The sequence below is a fragment of the Canis lupus genome, chromosome 26 (genome assembly GCF_011100685.1).
Source record: "Canis lupus familiaris isolate Mischka breed German Shepherd chromosome 26, alternate assembly UU_Cfam_GSD_1.0, whole genome shotgun sequence".
Lineage (NCBI taxonomy): Eukaryota > Metazoa > Chordata > Mammalia > Carnivora > Canidae > Canis > Canis lupus.
The window spans coordinates 20,104,810-20,123,601 of NC_049247.1; the positions used below are offsets into that span (position 1 = coordinate 20,104,810).

The 18,792-nt window shown below is 47.1% G+C and overlaps 1 protein-coding gene across 3 annotated transcripts in view; it reads left to right on the top strand.

The window, feature by feature from the left end:
- MYO18B (myosin XVIIIB) overlaps positions 1 to 18,792 on the top strand; it is a 255,617-nt gene that overhangs the window by 178,498 nt on the left and 58,327 nt on the right. For 2 of the 3 annotated variants that reach the window (XM_038575488.1, XM_038575489.1), the window contains exons 36-39: positions 321 to 437; positions 2,683 to 2,766; positions 3,844 to 3,981; positions 6,373 to 6,558. In XM_038575488.1, the coding sequence (XP_038431416.1) occupies positions 321 to 437; positions 2,683 to 2,766; positions 3,844 to 3,981; positions 6,373 to 6,558 (525 nt within the window). Of the gene's footprint in view, positions 1 to 320; positions 438 to 2,682; positions 2,767 to 3,843; positions 3,982 to 6,372; positions 6,559 to 6,943; positions 7,120 to 18,792 lie in introns of those variants that run through there. The other variant, XM_038575490.1, reaches the window with a different exon arrangement.

An 18,792-nucleotide genomic window follows, 5' to 3' on the forward strand; every position in this document is an offset into this window, starting at 1 on the left:
CTCTGTGTCTCTCATGAATAAATAAAATCTTAAAAAAATAAAATGAACATAAAATGTAAGGCCACAGGGGCTTATACAGACATATATCCATTCACATACACACACGCTGCATTCACATAGCCACATGGGTGCCCCGACACACACACACACACACACACACACACACACACACACATCATGACCATCCTTTCAGGTATGTGGTCACTTATCCAACACACTCACAGGGGAACCCCCCTCCCTTTGCTCTTCATGAGGACTCTGCTGTCCTTGCTCCTATCCACCCTTCTGTCTTACCCCCACATTGTCCTGCCTCCCGCCAGGTGGATGAGCAGCTGTACCGGCTGCAGTTTGAAAGAGCAGACCTGCTGAAGCGCATCGATGAGGACCAGGATGACCTGAATGACCTCATGCAGAAGCACAAGGACCTCATTGCTCAGGTAACAGTGGGAAGTGGAAGATGGCTTGGTGGCCTTGGGCCAGGCAGGTGGGGGATGTTGAAAAAGGGATGTGATTGGGCCCCTCTCTGGTCTTAGGACCTTGGAGGAATTAAATGCCACAATGATAAATAGGAACTGTGACATTTCATGTGGTCCTAATGGAGGAGGGCGTCACCTTCAGATGAGTGTGCATGCCTGGAAGACATCTCCACCGAGAAAAATTTGATTTATTTTTACATCTGTCCACACATCCACCCACCCACCCCCACACCCTTCTACTTACCCATCAAAATATTCATTCATCCACCATTCATCTGCTCATCTGTCCTCCCCACTCACCTATCCCCATTTTTGTCCACCCACCCGTCCTTCCACCTATCCCTCTACCCATCCACCCACCTACCCATTCAGCCACTCACCTACCCATCCATCCATCCATCCATCCATCCATCCGACCATTCATCCACCAATTCCTCTATCCATCTACCTCTCCATACATCTGTTTATATATCTATTCATTTACTTAATATTTACTGTGCCCCCACCATGTGTGAGGTACTGTGTGAAATGCCAAGGATACCATATTGAGAGAAGCACATCCATCCCTGTGTTTGCCTGTAATTTCATGGGCTGGACAGGCCTTCTCACATAATCACCCAGAACACAGGAGGTGCTTGCAAAGTGAGCTTAGAGTCCAGAAAGGAAATGAACATGTTTCTGTGGATCTTGACTGAGGCTGGAGGTCAGGGAGGGCCTCCCTAAGGAGGTGGCTCTTGGATGGAGATCAGGATGAGGAACAGGAGTTAATTAGGTTGGGTGGAATAGTAAGGGTTGTGTGGAAAATGTTCTAGGCAGAAGGAACAGTGTGTGCAAAGGGCCGAAGATGGTGCATTTGAGAGGCTGGAAGGAGGCCAGCAAGAAGAGTGTGGCAAGAGATGAGTTCAATGAGGCCAGCAGAGCAGGGCCAGAACAGGGGCTCATAGGCTGAGATGAGTTTGGATTTTATTTTATGTGTGATGAGAATCATTGTCAAATTTTTCAGGGGCAAGAGCAGGAGAGAAAGGGTCAGCCAGGATGCCACCCCCAGATTCTCCTGTCTTGTCCAGCTCTGTATTCCAGAGCCTAGATAGGTGGCTGCCATGGAGTAGGGCACCTGGTAGACAGCTGGTGGATGAATGAAAACTGTGGTCGGCTTGTACCGGGAACATGGAGTGGACATGGGTAGACGGGGACCCAGGACACATCGGGAGGCACGGTGGCAGGCTGGGGTGCAGCAGAGGCTTTGAGATAGAGCCAACAGATGAGCGATGGGGATCCCTGGTAGGTTTCTGATCTGCATAAGAAGAGAGAGCAGCTCCCTCCAGGAGTAATGAGTGTCTTCCCCATGTTGTGCCCCAGAGGGGATCCATGGTACAGTGCCTGCCAGACTTCAAATGCATCCTCCCCAGATGGAATCTTTGGGGATTTCTACTAAATGAGGAATAATGATAACAAAAATAGCCAATTATATCTTCAACGTCAGAACAGCCATCACAGAAATAGCCTATGCCATCTTCTGCCCTTGTGACTCACAATTATTTTGGGTCAAAGAGAAACTTGTTTGTTTGATCCATTACTCAAAGCAGTATGTTCATATGTATGTTATAAGCAATTTAAACAGTAAAGACATGTGGAAAATAGAAAGTGATGGGCCCTCCTGCCCCCTGGAATCCCTCTCCTAGGAGATCATCACGCTTAACAGTTTGGTTCTACTTCTTTTTGAGGACCTTTATAGTCTCCATTGCCTCATTTAATCTCTGACCAAACCTTAGGTAGAGGAGCTAAGAAGAGCCTATCAGCCCATTTTACAGATGGGGATACTGAGGTGCAGAGAGGCCAAGGCCAGTATCCCAGTCACCTGACATTTGGGAGTCCTCTCTCCTCAGAATCTGGCCCTGGGGCCATGACAAGCTCATTTCTTTCTGGGCTCTCAAGAGTGTGTGATAGACTGTGTGCTGGGTGGTTGACCAAAGCCATGGGCTTATATAACTGGAGTGACTCAGCAGGCACTGTGAGGAACGTTGTGGGGAGGAGGCGAGGAGTAATTTTTTAGGAATGAACTATTGTCATGGAGGCTCTGAGAGTCTTAGACATGTGGGGATGGGGTGGAAGGGCTTTCCAGCAGTAGTTTCCCAGCAAAGTCTCAAGGTGATATTTATTTATTTATTTATTTATTTATTTATTTATTTATTTATTGTCTCACTAGTCTGCTACTGACATTGGGCAGATCCAAGAACTGCAGCTACAGCTGGAAGAAGCCAAGAAAGAGAAGCACAAACTTCAGGAACATGTACGTGCTCAGAGCTCAGAGCTGCTTTGGTGGTGGGGAGGAAGGAAAGTATTCACTTGGGGGGGAGAACCTCCCTGTTTGGATCCTGGAAACTGTCACTCATTCATCCATCCATCCGTCCACTCACTCAACTTGAGTTGTGCAAATGAACTGAGAACAATCCCAGCCGTCTCTCTCTCTCTTTCTCTCTCTCTCATGCACACACACACACACACACACACACACACTGACTTTTGCTCATGTCAATTCAGCCTCCAGATGTGTCTTGTGTAGTGAAACTCATCAGCCATCCAATACAAGATTTTTCTTTCTCTGAGAAACGTTTCCAAGGAGAAAGTGTTGGTCTGGATGAGACAGGATCCTCATCCTTTGTGAAATCTTTCTTTGAGGCTATGATTCTTTCAAATACTCCTGAATTTCACTCATTAGCTAGTGGGCTGCTCTTATCCATGCAGTTCTCAAAGCTTTTCTAGAACTATTGCATGTGCCTGCTAAGAGGTTCTGTCGAAGTGACGGGGCCGGGAGCAAATGTCCATGGGCATGAGTAACACCAACAGTAACACCACAATAATAGCACAAGGCCTCTGCTGGGTACTTATGATATACCAGGTACTAATTGCCTTCAATCCTCCCACACACACAGAAATGAAAGAATGAGCTCGAGGAGGGGAACTGGCCTGCCCAGGTGCCTCCTGCTGGAAAATGGCAGAGCCTGACTTTGGACTCTGATATACGTGCTTGGCTCCCAAGCCCACTCTCGGTGCCGACCTGGAATGCCCAAGTTTGCTGCTCACACACTGGCTTTGCTCTCTTAGCACAGCAGGGAAAGGAGGGTGAGCAAGCACCTGATGGAAAGTCTTATATCAGAGGCTGAAGACACAGAAACATCACCTCCAGCCTCTGGGACATGAGGGCAGGGTCTGGTGTGAGGGTACCAACTGTCTGTGTTTGTGCCTTGAACATGAACGAAGAAGGAGGCAGTGTGAATGGGCCTGGGGCCAAGTCCCACCTATGTCTTGATGCTGGGTGGACTTGGGGCCAGCGGGTGGCCAACGGACCTCTCGGGTTCACCTCCAGCTGCAGGTGGCTCAGATGCGGATCGAGTACCTGGAGCAGTCCACCGTGGATCGAGCCATTGTCAGCAGGCAGGAGGCAGTCATCTGTGACCTGGAGAACAAGACGGAGTTCCAGAAAGTGCAGATTAAGAGATTTGAGGTATCAGTGGCCATGTAAATATTACTTAGGCCTAGAGCCAAGTCTGTTCGCTCTGTCCGTCCTCCGGCCATCCCTCATGCCTTTCCTTGGATCCATAATCCTCCTGCATCTACAATTCATGTTCCTTCCCCTGCTCCCTCCTTTCTGCCTTCCCTCAACCTCACAGTCCCACAAGTACCTATCCAACCAGCCCACACACCTCCATCTCCCTCCATCCATGTCCATGTGCCATCACTCCATCCATTAGTCCCCTTCTGTCTTTTCTTTCCCCCTTTCTCCAGTTTGTCTTCTCTTTCTCTGGTCTTTCCCTTTCTTCAGATCTTCCTTGACCCCTCTGTCTATCCTCATCTTTATCTGTTGATCCATTTTCCCCATCTCCATCCACCCCCTCATGCACTTAGGCACACAAAACTCGCTTTGAGCAGAAATTTATTTTCCACTTAGGGTGTACCAGGTTCCGTGTTAGGCAGATGAAAGGCAGATGTACAAAGCAGATTCTGCTTTCCGGAAACAGATTTTTGTCTGGAGATGTGGGTGAAATATAAAATAAGATGGTGAGAGAGCTGTGAGGCTTGGGGGATGGAGGTCTTTTGCAAGCTGGGGAATCAGGGAGGCCTCCAGGAGGAGGTGGCATTGATGCTGGACCTTGAACAGGGCAGGTAAGACATGGATGGGCTGGGGCAGGGTGAATGACATTCATATTTAGCTCTGCAGGCCAGTGACACGAGCCACCACCAGAGGACGTCGCCTCTGTCAAAGCTGTTTCTCAGTAGCCACACCTTGGGATGTTGGTCGCAACCACCTTGGGGCAGGTAGGATAGGCCTCACTGAATGAACTCCAAGAGGTCCCCAGAGAGGTCAAGTAACCTATTCAAGATAAAACCAAGTAGTGTCAGTGACAGGGGTAGATTGATGCTGGACCTTCTGGTCCCAGATTATAATTTCTCTGTAATCAGCTGGCTGAGCCACAGGATGACAGTGCATCTAGAAATGGGAGCCTGCATTCCTCACTTGGAAATATTCTCCTGATGCCCCCATTAGACCTTTTGTCTCTAAGAAGGCTGCTATATATGAAGAACAGAGAAAGAGTCTTCCCTGCATTGACCCTCAGTGTTTCCCGGAATACCTCAAGGGATCCCTCAAGCCATAATGGTTTCTGCAGATCACCATGGAGCTTTAATCTACTACATTTTAAGTATACGTAATATTGGGCTCTATCAGATTTTTTAAAAATTTGATTCTAGCATAATCAAGGGATAGGAAGGAAGAAATAAAATGATAAGAAAAAAATTTTCAGGGGCAGAGTCTATGTCCAAGTTCACATTCTCCCTCTGCCACCATGATTTGAATTTAGTAGAATCCCAGGCCCTTGAAAGGAAGAGGTTCCTTGGGGGACACCATTTGAGAACTGCTCTTCTTCCTTTTAATACCGCCCCTTTCCCCCGCTGCCCTTTGAAATTGTTGCTAAATGCTATTTGAAAAGCAAAGGGCAATTGAATAGTAAAACTTTTCTTTTAGACTGTTATTCAGTCTCTGATCTGGAGAGAGGGGCTCAGAGTCACCAGAGCGAGGGCCTGAAATATTCATGTAGGCTCAGTTTTAGGTCAACACTCGAGTATTTGCCCATCAGAATCGATTGGCTCCAGGCTTGTTGGCCAACTAATGAATTCTGCAGAATAGCACTTGGGTTTGTTTTCTATAGCGATGGTGATGCCCACAGCTCCTTTCTCTTTACTGTCTCATTGTGTCCTCTTGGTTTCTCCCCCCCCCCAGAAAAAGGAAAATTGCCATAAAGCATTAGAGTGGAAGCTCGTGTAAGTTTATCTGATCAAACACCTCATTTTACAAATCAAGAAACCCGAACCCATGCTGGAGAAGGGGTTTTGACTCCCCAGCCTCGTGTGCTCCCTGCCACACAGCTTCCTAAAATGATGAGGGCTGCTCTAAATATTAATAATTCCCAACCCTTATCTAGAATGTTCTGTGTGCCAGGCACTGAGCTAAGCGTTCTGCATAACATAACATTTTCGATTCTGACAGTCTCCCTGGGACATAAATACTGTCAGTCATCCCTGTCTCTCAGAGAGGTTATATAACCTGCCCAAGGTTCACACAACCAGGAAGAGGTAGTGGTGGAGATTGAACCTAGCACCTATTCAAAGCCAGGGTGCTTGTCCGCCTGCCAGGCTGCCCCGCGGTATAGCAATTATCATTTTCTCAGGCTTTTAAAATAAATTCTTCGTTTCTGTATCAGAAATCAGGATTATCGTCTTGATGACCTTATTTACATGCCCAGAGACTCAGCACAGGATTTCTCTTCCTGGAGGCCCCTGTCTCCCGCCTCTGGCCTCTACCGACGAGGGGGATGTGTGCTCTCCGCCCCGACTCCAGGTCCTGGTGATCCGGCTTCGGGACAGCCTGATCAAGATGGGTGAGGAGCTCACGCAGGCGGCCAAGTCCGAATCCCAGCAGCGGGAGAGCAGCCAATATTACCAGCGGCGCCTGGAGGAGCTGAAGGCGGACATGGAGGAGCTGGTGCAGCGGGAGGCGGAAGCCAGCCGCAGGTGCATGGAGCTGGTGAGTGCTGTCCCCACACTGGCTGTCAAGTGATGGAGGGTTTCCCTGCGGGAGCCTCCTCCAGGCTGGTCTCCAGGGCCTTTGGGAAGCAGGGAGAAACCAGAAGGGGATGGGCAGAGAAATGACGCTGCCATTGGCTGCAAGCTCTGGGGTCGGGTCCAAGGTGGACCAATCGCATTCCCTGCTGCTGGATGGCCACCCAGCCTGTGTGCATTTCAGATTCTAGACTTTTCCTGCCTCACACATTCCAAAGGCAGGGCACCCTCGTGGGGAGAGGAAGGAACCAACGTTGATTAAATGTCCACCTTACACTGAGCCTTAACATCCATGTCATAGAATCCCCATAACAACCCTGCAAAGTCAGAATGTTATTCCCATTTTACAGGTGGGAGAACTGAGGCAAGGGCCATCAACACGCCAAATTGAGGCTCGGAGTGGTATACTCACTTGCCCAAGGCTACACACACTAGTAAGAATTTGAACCCCGGCTGTCCAACTCTGTAGTCTGTGCTTTTATTCACTAAGCCATGCTTAGCTCCCTGGTGTGGTCCAAGCAACACTTAAAAATCTGTTTCCCAACAGGATGGGGAACAAAAAGAGAAAATAATAAAAAAGTAAGAATGAATAAAATGTCGAGTTTGGCATTTTACTAAGTTTCATAGGGAAGAAAAAGGGGAACACAGATAAAAATTTTGTTTCATGTCCAGTGGGAAGGTCTCTCCCATCATGCGTGGTATTTTTCTGAGGAGAGTTTCCTGCAGGGATCACAGGCCATCTGAGAGAGCTGGTTCCTCCTTTTCCCCATGAGATCCAATATCCCTAAGACTCCAGGTTTCTGGTTCTGTGACCTGGGAGACATCTGGCACTGCCTTTGCCCACCACTATAGAGCCTTCACTGAGACAACCCACCACCTGCCAAAGCTTGCCCAGAAGGTCTCTAAATCACAGTCTTTATCTCCTACCCGCCCTGTCCATTCTGGTTTTGTGACAGGTCTCACCAACTTGTCTGCCTGCAGCAAGTATATTTCTCGGGCCACTGCCTGCCACAGCCAGGGCCATTCTCATCAGCTTTGCCCTTGACAAGCCATCAATGTGGCTGTCGTGTGGGGCGGGGTGGGGGGGGAGGTGAGGCTCTGCACAGAGACCCAGGTTCCCAGACAAAGTCCAAGCTCCATGACTGGCAGTTCCTCCACCTCCCATAGCCAGGGAGAGAGAAAGGCTCTTTCCTCCAGTTGACAGGATGACTTCCTCATTCACCAGCCCTGTTTCTCATGCAGCTGAGTTCCCCTCCCGCCAGCTCTGGCTGGGAGCAAGAGAACATCCCAGCCCGTCTCCTCTGATGTCTTCTTTAACTGGCCAGACACCCAGGCATGCCGGTCAGATCAAACAGTGGCTTTCTTCCTCTTTTCTTTGTTCTCCTTTTCTCCCTGTCTCTCCTCTCCTCCCTCTCTGTCTCCCTTTCCTTTCTCTATTTCCATTTCCAGGGACAGGTTAAGATCATTAAAGGCCCTGAAATACTGAAAAGATGATAGAGCAACCATCATACAGGATTCAAAATGAAAACAAAAAGCTGTAAAACACAAAGCTTGTGTGTATGCTGACATGAGACCTGTGTCGTTCTCTGCTTTCTGATTGCAAGATGCTGCATAAGTTTACCAAGACTGAATTCTTCCCTTCATTTTGGTGTATCTCTGGTTTCCTAGGGCTGCCTTAACAAAGTAGCAAAAATTGGGTGGCTTAAAATAACAGAAATTTATTCTCTCACAGTTTTAAAGGTCAAAGGTCTGAAATCAAGGTGTGGGCAGTAACACACTCCCACTGAAGATTCCTTGGATTGCGGCCATATCTCTCCAATATCTGCCTTGGTCTTCATGTGGTGGTTGTCTCTGTGTATGTGTGTCTTGAATATCCCTCTGCCCTTTTCTTAAAAAGATGCCTATAATTGAATTTAGGGATTCCCCCTGAATCCAGGTGGATTTTATCTTGAGATCCTTACTTTAATTATATCCATAAAGACACTTAAAAAAAAAAAGATAAGGTCACATTGACAGGTCCTAGGAGGATTTTTGGTTTAAGGGAGCCACCTTTCAATCTACCGTGAGAAAGGAGGTCATGCTCCTGCCTCGCTGATGTTCTGCAGTGACCCTAAATTGCCTGTTTCTTCAGTGACTCTGTGGATCAGCAAGGCTCAGAGGGCTACTGTCAGGCTGGCAGACCCTGCTTAATAGTAGGTATCCCACACTCACCAACCCATATGCCCTCAAATCCATTCCTTGCCTAAGAGCCTGGGATATATCCACTGGGAGAAGAGAGGATGTCCTTTTCTCTCGTATCATTTATTCACCAATTTATTCAACATTTGTCTATTCAGCACCAACTATGGGCATAGTGTAGGGGTGGGCATTAGTAGGGAGTGCAAGGAATCATAGAGCCCCTGCTTTGTAGAAGCTCACAGTATGGACAAAGCACAGCTCAGTGGGAGCACCCTGTTCCCAAGGCCCCCCCCTTCCTGTCCCAACTTCCCATCGTTGTGGCATACTGGTACTTCCCCAGGCTTCCCAAGTGTGATCTCACCTCTCTGGGTTCATGTTTAAGCCACCAGTCTGCCTTCCTCCAGCCCCTGTAAGACTAGGGAGCAGCCACTCTGTTCATGTGTTCTTTTTTTCCTTAATTTTATCTATCTGTTTGAGAGAAAGACAGATAGTGACAGAGCTCAAGCTAGGGAGGAGAGGGAGAAGTAGACTCCCTGCTGTGTAGGGAGCCAGATGTGGGGCTCAATTGCAAGACCCTGGGATCATGACCTGAGCCCAAGGCAGATGCTCAGCCAACTTAGTCACCTAGGTGCCCCTGGTGCCATGTGTTCTGCAAGGTAGTCAGCATTCTGGCTCTTTCCCTATTCACTGTGTATCTTCAGCTTTTCCCATGGGCCATGCCCGGTGCTCCATATTGAGGGATCCAGCAGAGAACAAGACATACATACCTTTGCCCTCGAGGAGCTCACACCGAATGAAAAGGTATCACAAAGACCACTATTCATGTATTATATGCATTTCTCTGTGAGGGGTGCTCAGAGTGTCTGTACACCAGGGTTTGGAGGATTCTTAGAAAGCCAGTTGACACCATGGCCACTGTTGGCCAACAGCCATTTCTTTGAGTAAAGCATTGCTCTTTGCACTTTCCATGTTTTAGATTCAAATCTTCCTGGTAGGGATAGAATGAATTTTTTAATGCTCCAGCCCAAGCATTCATTCATTCATTCATTCATTCAATGCTTAGGCCCTTTGCAGACATGGTTTTCCTTCACATTGATACCAAGCGCAGCAGGTGGAGAATGTGGAGGTGCAGACACATGAAGGGCTTGGCCCAGGGCTGCAGAGTTGGGAGTGGTGGAAGTGGGATGGGTGTCCCCATGTGTCACTAGGACCCCACCCTGCCCTGTCAGCCTGATCCTGCTGAAAAATGGTTCTTCCATGGGAGACCCCCAGAAAGATCCCACCTGCCAGGCCCTGGTGAGAAGTGGGAAGGATGTTGATGGATCTCCCTTTCGTGTTCCCTTCCGCCTGTCCCAGACTGTGCCATTTGTCACTGTTGGTGTTGGTTTAAAGGCTGCGAGTTGTTTCGTGTGAATGATTTACATCCCTAGCTGGCCCACCGGCACGTCCAGATCAGGATCAATTACCCTGCCGATGGAACTTCTCTTCCCGGAAAAAAGAAAAATGAGGTTTTGCCATTAATTTTAGTAAATGTACTATTCCTGGCGACTCCAGGAGACATTATGGAGAAAAAGAATATTCTGGCCCTAAATCATTCAAGTCCCTTTGTCATGGGAGCCATGAGATGGCTCATCTGTGGATTTATGTCCTGTTGTTTTTCAATAGTTACAGAGCCCAGGGGAAACCACCTCAGCCCCACAACAGGGTAACCGAGGAAGGTCAAGGGCAGCTAGAAGGGCTGATGGTGACAGGAAGGCCTATCCTCTGCTTGCTTTCCACCAGATGCACCTGTTCTGGAGGCTGCACCTATTGGGTTTATCCTCCAGTACCTTGGCCCGACTCCCTACACTTTACTTTCTCCTGGGCCAGGTGTCTTTTTCTCTTTTTTAAAGATTTTATTTATTTATTCATGAGACACAGAGAGAGAGAGAGAGAGAGAGAGAGAGAGAGAGAAAGAGAGGCAGAGACACAGGCAGAGGGAGAAGCAAGCTCCACACAGGGAGCCCGATGTGGGACTCGATCCCAGGACTCCAGGATCACACCCTAGGCAGAAGGCAGGCTCTAAACTGCTGAGCCACCCAGGGATCCCTGCCAGGTGTCTTTCAAAAGTTCCCAGGCCTTGAAAAACATAGATTGGACTTCTGTTTACTCTTAGCGCACCACCCAGTGACCCACACTAGAAATCCCAGTGGCCTGTCTCTCTCTGGCTCACATAGATCAATGGCCAGGCCTGCTGTTTTAAAAATCCATCCCCAGTGGGCACCTGGGTGGCTCAGCAGTTGAGCGTATGCCTTCGGCTCAGGGTGTGATCCCGGAGTTCCAGGATCAAGTCCCACATCGGGGGAGCCTGCTTCTCTCTCTGCCTATGTTTCTGCCTCTCTCTGTATGTCTCTCATGAATAAATAAATAAAATCTTTTAAAAAACCAAAAAAAAAAAAATTCATCCCCTTCCATCCTCCTATCCCTGCTTCCTTTGTCTTTAATTAAGCTCCATCCCCTCTGGTCTGGGGCTCTATAATTACCTTTCAACCTGTCTCCCCATTCTCCCTCCACTCGCATTCATCCGTGCAGAAGATCTTCCTGGAAAGAACAGTTCTTACCTGGGCAATCTTCTTGCTAAGAAAACTTCCATGGCTCTCCACGGCCTTCAGAACCAAACCCAGGCTCCTTCTCAGAGCCTCTGCGATCTAGCCTCTAGATTTTCTGCCTTTGGTTGTCTCCCTTTTATCACTTTGCACATTCTACTCAAGTGTGAAAAGACCCAACATCATGTTGTTTCTTGACTCACCATATTTGTTCCCATGCATCCCTCTGCCTGCTTACTTAACCTTCAAACTCAAGTCAGGTCCCACCTCCAGGAAGTCCTTACTGTTACCCCCACCCCTTACTAGGTGAAGCATCTCCTCTGTCTTCCTACTTCCCTCTGTGTTTACCAAATCATGCAGACATGAATGGCCCAGGAACTATACCTCTGGAGATTTCAAGATTGAGAGGAAGAGATGGAGGCAGCCCTAAATGATTCTGGTACAAGATGGGATTTGTAGGCACAGGGGGAAGTAGTTTGGTATAATCAGGAGATGCAGAGAAGAGCACGTGGAAGATGCGTGTCTTGAATGATAAAGCAGGATCGGCTGGCAGCTTTGGGGGAGTTGTCCAATCCTGTTCAGTGTGGCCTCTTTACACTTGCCATCAGCAAATGCCTGATGTGTGTTAGGCAATGTCAAGTTTCCAGAAGGGTAGAGACACACCACAGATAGGGCCATAAACACTGACTCTTCACCTTCCTTTCTATCCTTTCCTTCTTTCTCATTGCGGCTCCCTCCACTGAACGCCAGCTGCTGAGTCCCTTCCTCCCACCCCACACCTGTTCTCCTCTGCTGGCCTCGTTCTTCCTCAGCTCCCACCTGTCCACCACCTGCATAGGTGCATGCATGTTACCTCCCTCTTTCTCTCTCTCTATCCTTCTCTCTCATTCCCCCAAAGAATTGCTTTGACTCATGCGTGTGGGTGGGGGAAGGATGCCTAGCTCCTTAGCACTGCTGTAATGAATTGCCAAAAAACTGGTTGTCTTAAAACAACGTAAATTTATTATTTCATAGTTCTGGAGGCTGAAGTCTGAAATCAAGTTGTTGGCAGGGCCACGGTCCCTCTGAAGGCCCTAGGGGAGAATCCTTTCTTCCTCATACAATTTCTGGTGGCTCTGGGTGTTCTTTGGCTGTGGCAACATAACTTTAACCTCTGGCTCCGCATCCACATGGCCTTCTTTTTCTTCTCTGCCTCTGTGTTCTCTCCTCTTCTCATAAGAACACTAGGCATTGTTTTTAGGATCCACTCTCATCCCATATGACATTATTTGACTAATTACATCTGCAAAGACCCAGTTTGCAAAAATGTCACATTCTGAGGTTCCCAGTGGATATTAATTTTGGGGAGACACTCTTTATCTCACTTATTGGATGGTAGAAAGAGCCCTGGACTTGAAGCCAGAGAGCTTGGGCAGCTAAATTAACATGGCAGGACCTCACTTCACCATCTATAAACTGGGAATGGGGTGGTGAATATAATGCAGCTGATCTTATTGGGTGGCAGTGAGGATCAAATGAAGTGATTTAGGGGTGCCTGGGTGGTACAGTTGGTTAAGAGTCTGACTCTTGGTTTTGGCTCAGGTTGTGATCTCATGAGTCAAGAGGGCAAGCTCTGTGTTGGGCTCCACACTTGGCACCGAGTCTACCTGAGTTTCTCTCTCCTTCTGCTTCTACCCTTTCCCACTTCTAAAATAAATAAATAAATAAATAAATAAATAAATAAATAAATAAATAAATATTTTTTTAATGAGATGATTTACATAAAAGTGCCCAGTGATAGCACACAGTAGGGACTTAATAGATATCACACTGTATTCTTTCTCCTTTCGTCTTTTCCTCTTCCTCTGACTCTGATTCTCCTTCTGCTTAAACTTTATCATAAACCTACCAGCTCTACTTCCCCATCCCATCCCATGGCCAGGATGGTTGATGGTAGTGATATTGTGGGGAGTTAGTGCTTGTTTATCACTTACTGCATCCTGGGCCCTGGGCTAAGCAGTTACATGGATTCTCCCATTCAAACCTCTCCTTCTGAGCAAATTATCCCTATTTTACCAGTAAAGGAACTGGGAGCCAGAAAGCTTAATTAAGGTACTTCTCCAAAGCCATATTCCCAGCAAGTGGCAGAGTCAGAATCTGAACCCAGGTCTGTCTGACTCAAACCCATTTTCCTCCTCAATAAGTTTTAGGTACATAATATTTACTCATTCGAGTATTTTTTTTAATTGAGTCATAAAAAGTAATATTGGTTTTGATTCTGTAATCTAGGCCTTATTGACTTTTGGAGTTGGATAATTGTCTGGTGCAGGGCTGGCCTGTGCCCTGTAGGATATTTCGCAGCCTCCTTGGCTTCTACTCACTAGACTCTAGTAGCACCCCCACCCTCCTACCACAAGACATCACAATCAAAACTATCTCCAGACATTGCCAAATGTGCGCTGGGGAGCAAAAGCACCCCATTAGGATCACTGCTCTCACATGACCCTCGCAGTAACTCTGAAGGCAATGCTCATGATAACTCCCCACTTGGGGGTGATGGGATGTACCCAAGATCCCAGAAAAACTAGAGGAGAGGCATACCCATCAGGAGGAGAGAATTCAAGGACGGAAGGAGGAAGAAGGTAGCTTAACTCCCTATACCCAAAGGAAAAAGGAGTGATTCCAGTAAATCCCAATCCCAATGTTAGGCTTGCCCCAGAGGTGACTTCACAGCAGAACCTAATTCTGAGTGGAATGGAAGGCCTTGCTGCAGACTGTGTACTTTTAATAATGTTTAAATAAAACATGGGAGCATGGGTGTGATCTCCTCACTGAGCCTGGCTTGTCAGCTGCCCAGGCAAAATCATAAATAGTTAATAGACAACCACTTACGGCTCTACTTCTGTTAAATCCAGCATCAATTATATATGGCCCATGAATTATTTAGTGGTTGTTACGTGGGGGTATATTTTCCACCTTTGGGGTAGGGGGCAAAAGGGAAAAGAAGGTGAGATCTGAAACAGCTGATGGGCTAGCCATGAGGGTCTTGTCTCCTTTCTGAACTGGTTGGTGGGGTTTCCATACTCCCTATAAGGAGGAGACCTCACCTCCCGTTGATGTGATGGAGAAGTTGGAGTGAATCTGGATTTGGGAAGGCATTGCCAGGAGGAAAGCTTAGGGCAGTAAGTAGTATGCTAGTAGGAGTTTAACAACCAACCAGCTCAGGGCACCTGGGTGGCTCAGTGACTGAGTGTCTGCTTTTGGGTCAGGGCATGATCCCAGAGTCCTGGGATCAAGTTCCAAATCGGGATCCCTGAGAGGAGCCTGCTTCTCCCTCTGCCTATGTCTCTGCCCCTCTCTCTCTGTACCTCATGAATAAATAAATAAAAATATAAACAAACAAACAAAACCCCAACCAACCAGCTCTCCAGAGCAGGTGAGTCCTGATATGTAGTGTGTTCGAATCTCCCACCAGGGCTGATTTCAAGCTAACCACATGATGTCCCTGAACACAGAATTGGGAAGCCACCCTTCACATGGGATAGACACTGAACTCCTCAAAAGCATGGATAAAAGTGCTAATATTTTACAATGGTGCTAAAATAATTAGGAAGCAATGCATTTTGAGTATGTGTTACTTTAATTTTTAATATGATTTATTGACTTGTAAATTTGTACCGTTTAAGTTTTAATGGCAATTATGTCGAACAACTGGCCTGCAAAGTCCTAGAAAATTCAGCAGTTGGCTCATGCAAGCTGTTAAGAGCCCCTTCCAGCACACCAGTTGCTTGGAGTTTCCTTGGGGTAGGGTCCCCAAGCTCCAGTTAGGAGGCTGTGGTGTAGAGTAGAAAGAGGGTGGCTTAGGGGTCCGAAGGCTCTTAAATCAAATCTCATCATTAACTGATTTTTTTTTTAAGCAAAATGATTTCACCATCAGAACTCTGTTATCTGAAGGACTTCTTTGGCCTTGTGGGTCAGAGGATCCCATCTACTCTTTCTGAGTGGCTTCACTCCATGTTCTATCTCTGCTGGTCTTGCCAGCTCCTTCATCTTTCCCTCTTGGCAGCTTCCTCCTGGCTTCTGAGGATCTGGCCACTGCTGGTAAGGGCCTTAGGTTTCATGTTCATTCTTGTTTTCTCTCATTGGGTTTTCTTGGCCACCCGAAGACCCGTATCTCCAAACTGTAGTTGGAAACACAGCTCCCTCCTACCACTTCACCTGGAGGCATTCACCAAATCCAGAATTGAGGGTTTCCTTTAAAAAAAAAGAAAAGAAAGGAAAAAAGAAAAAAAGAAAAGAAAAGAAAAGAAAAGAAAAGAAAAGAAAAGAAAAAAAAGAAAAGAAAAGAAAAGAAAAAACCTCTCTGTGTTTTCCTCCTGCAAATGGCTGTGAACTTCAGAGCATAAAGATGAATTATTTTGGCTGGGAACTGAAGTATTTAAAAAGGCATTCCATATGGAGGGCATTTGGGGCCATGAGTAGGGTGTAAATAATACCTTTTATGGCTCTCCTGACGGGGAGATAGCTCTCCTAATTACCACCCCGTTATCTCTGTTTGATCCAAAGTGGCCCAGCACGTTTATAAACTCCCTGTTCACTTCCCACCCGTAATAGCCTCCTGCATTCTCAGGGAGCTAGCAGGGGGAAATGTGGGTATTTATATCAATACCCCCTTCCAGGCACCATGGGTTCCTGTCTGTCTCCCCACAAAAGTCTCCCTACAAAAGAAACTTGGTCCTAAGAAGGAGTGGGAGCCCACGCCACTAGCCCCAGACATGTTTCTGGGACAGAATTCTTCGAAGCTATCTTTATCCCAAACGATAAATGTGCTTGTCTCGCTTCAAGAGGTGGTATCGTCTAATGAAATGAGTTTCTTTGCGTCTGCCTCTGAGATGAGATATCTTGATAATAAAATCTATTACGGAAAGCCCTACCTAGGAATAATTGGGTCTATTACTCCCTGACTTGTGGCTTTGTTTCTGCATTGAGAACAGGCTCTCCTATAATTAATCAGAATTTAAAGTTGCTAATACCAATTACAAATAATGCATGGAGTGTTGAGATGGTGAACAGAAGAGTAGATACTGATCTTGTCCCCCGAGACTTCACCGATTGAACTTTTGTCACTTTAAGACTTGCTGGAAATTAGAGTAACTTAATGAAGCAAAGTTAATTATTTTAAAAAGTAAGGGGGGGCAGGTATTGATTGAATGTTGCAGGTGTACATTAAATTATTCAAATAGATCCAACTGAAATTGTTTAGATGAGATTATGCTTCACCTAATTGCATGGCAGAGAGGCTCAGGAAGGTTAATCTTCACGATCGAAAGCAGGATCATTGGCACCAGCTGGACATCTTCAGAAGATAGTGGTCCCAAGGAAACCCAGGGGGCCCTAAATCAGACTCAATGTTCTGAAATCATTTCCAAGCAGCAATTTGTTTGGAAAGGTGATTCATCTCTTTTTGGTGCCCTTTCTAATTTTGGCTGAGCTTAAACAATGAGAAGATGGAAGGAGACCCCAGGACTTGAGGATAGACCAGAAAGTGGTAAAGAAAATGGTTTTTACTGGGAGAATTGGCTGGTTTGGAGTTGCGAGTGTAACATAGTGGGAAAGGATGAGCGAACTGGTCTAAATTAAGGTGCTGTTGGTTGTAAGTGACAAAATTCAAATTGGCTTCAACAAAAGGGATTGTATTGGCACATCTAATGGAAAAGTCTAGTGACCTGTGATTTCAGGTCCAGTGGAATTCAGGGACTCAGATGATGTTGACGGGCTGAATGCAGTGTGCTGGGCCAACTTGCACCAGCTCACCAGAGCTAACTGTGCACATCTGTTCCTAACTGTGTATTTGAGGATGTTGGTTTGATAGATTGACATTAGTCATCAAAGGAGAATTTATACCATGGAAATTGTTCCAAAGTGGGGCTTCCCCTTCCCCATAGGGCCAATTTAAAAAATTTACCAGGATGCCACTGACTGAACCCTCCTCTCCATCCCCATTCTCAGGTAGGCTTTTCCTTCCCAGATGCCACAGTCAGGCTGAAAAATTATCAGCAAATCAACCTCAGTGGTAAGACAGTTCCTTGTACCCGACAGCTCAGACAGAGGTCCAGAAATGGAATCTTACTGATTCTGATTGGCCTGGTATGGGTTCCATGCCCATCCCTAAAGTGAGCACCAGTGCCAGAAGGGAGCAGTCTCTGGTTGGATAGTTCTGGGAGACGTGCCCAGCCCTGAATCCAGGGGTGGAGTCAACCCTGTCCTCACCATGTGGATGGAGAATAGGAGAAAAATAGCTCCCCCAAGGAAAACCAGAAGGATGAGGAATGGATTCCAGGGAGGGGAAGCCCTCAGGTGCCCACCTCGAAGGCCGTGTCTGTGTGCCTTGACCTTTGCCAGCTTTCCTCCACTCTGCCCCAAGTTCCTTTTATGTTTTCTCCTCTCTACTTATTCTTTTTTCTCTCACTTGACTTTTCTTCCCCTTCTGTTTTATACTTTTCTGTTACTCATGCAGCTGGGAGGTCCCATAAGTAGGACAGATCAAAGAAACAGGGGAGCAGACTAGAAGGGGGCAACCTGATTTTCCTTTCTGGCTCCGTAAGGGAGCAGCTCCTATAATGAGAGGAGCCTGCCTGGGAGCCAGAGGGCTTGGATTCGAGAGCCCCGCTTGTGCCTCATATTGGCTGTGGGACCTGGGACATGCCTCTCCCCTGAGCAGGGCTCACTTTCTCTCTCCCCATAAAATGGATCGGATCATCTCCAAGGCCCTTTCGGCTGAGACAGCATGCAAGGGTAGACTTCAGTGGTTATGGAGCTGCGAGCTTTGGGGGTGTCTCAAAGGGCTGACAGGTCATTCTGGGAACCTCCTCTGGAAGGAGCATGTCCTTACACCCCAAGATCTCTGAACAGGGTTGCAGAATCTCAAACCTGAAACTGTCTGGGCTCTTTCATCTCATCTGATGCCTTCTCCAGTCTCAGACTGGTGGAAATTCCACCTCTGGTTAAACAGACTATAGTGCTGGAGAAATCATGAACCTCTGAAGGTGACAAAATCCCTGTACATAGCCCCTTTACTCTTGTGCCTTCCAAGTGGATTCTGTACCTACCACAGATTCCAGAGGTAGATTCCGGATGTATCACTTTATCTCTGGGGAGATATAGAGAGGCATCCCCTTGCTTCTCTCACCTGGAAGACCGCAAGGGGTTATCTAGAGACTACCATGTTGTTGTTGGTTTTTTTTTTTTTTTGTTTTGTTTTTTTAAATAGCCAACTTCCCACCCCCTTTGAAGTCCATAGCTAATGCGGATTTGTGGTAAATCAAAGCAGAGCCCTCCATCAGGCTTCTACCACCATTTACCCTGGCCCCTGATGCAACGCCATAAAACTCAGCTTCGTATCCCATGATCTAGACCAATCCATGGCCCAGACCAATAGCAAATAGACCAAATCAGCA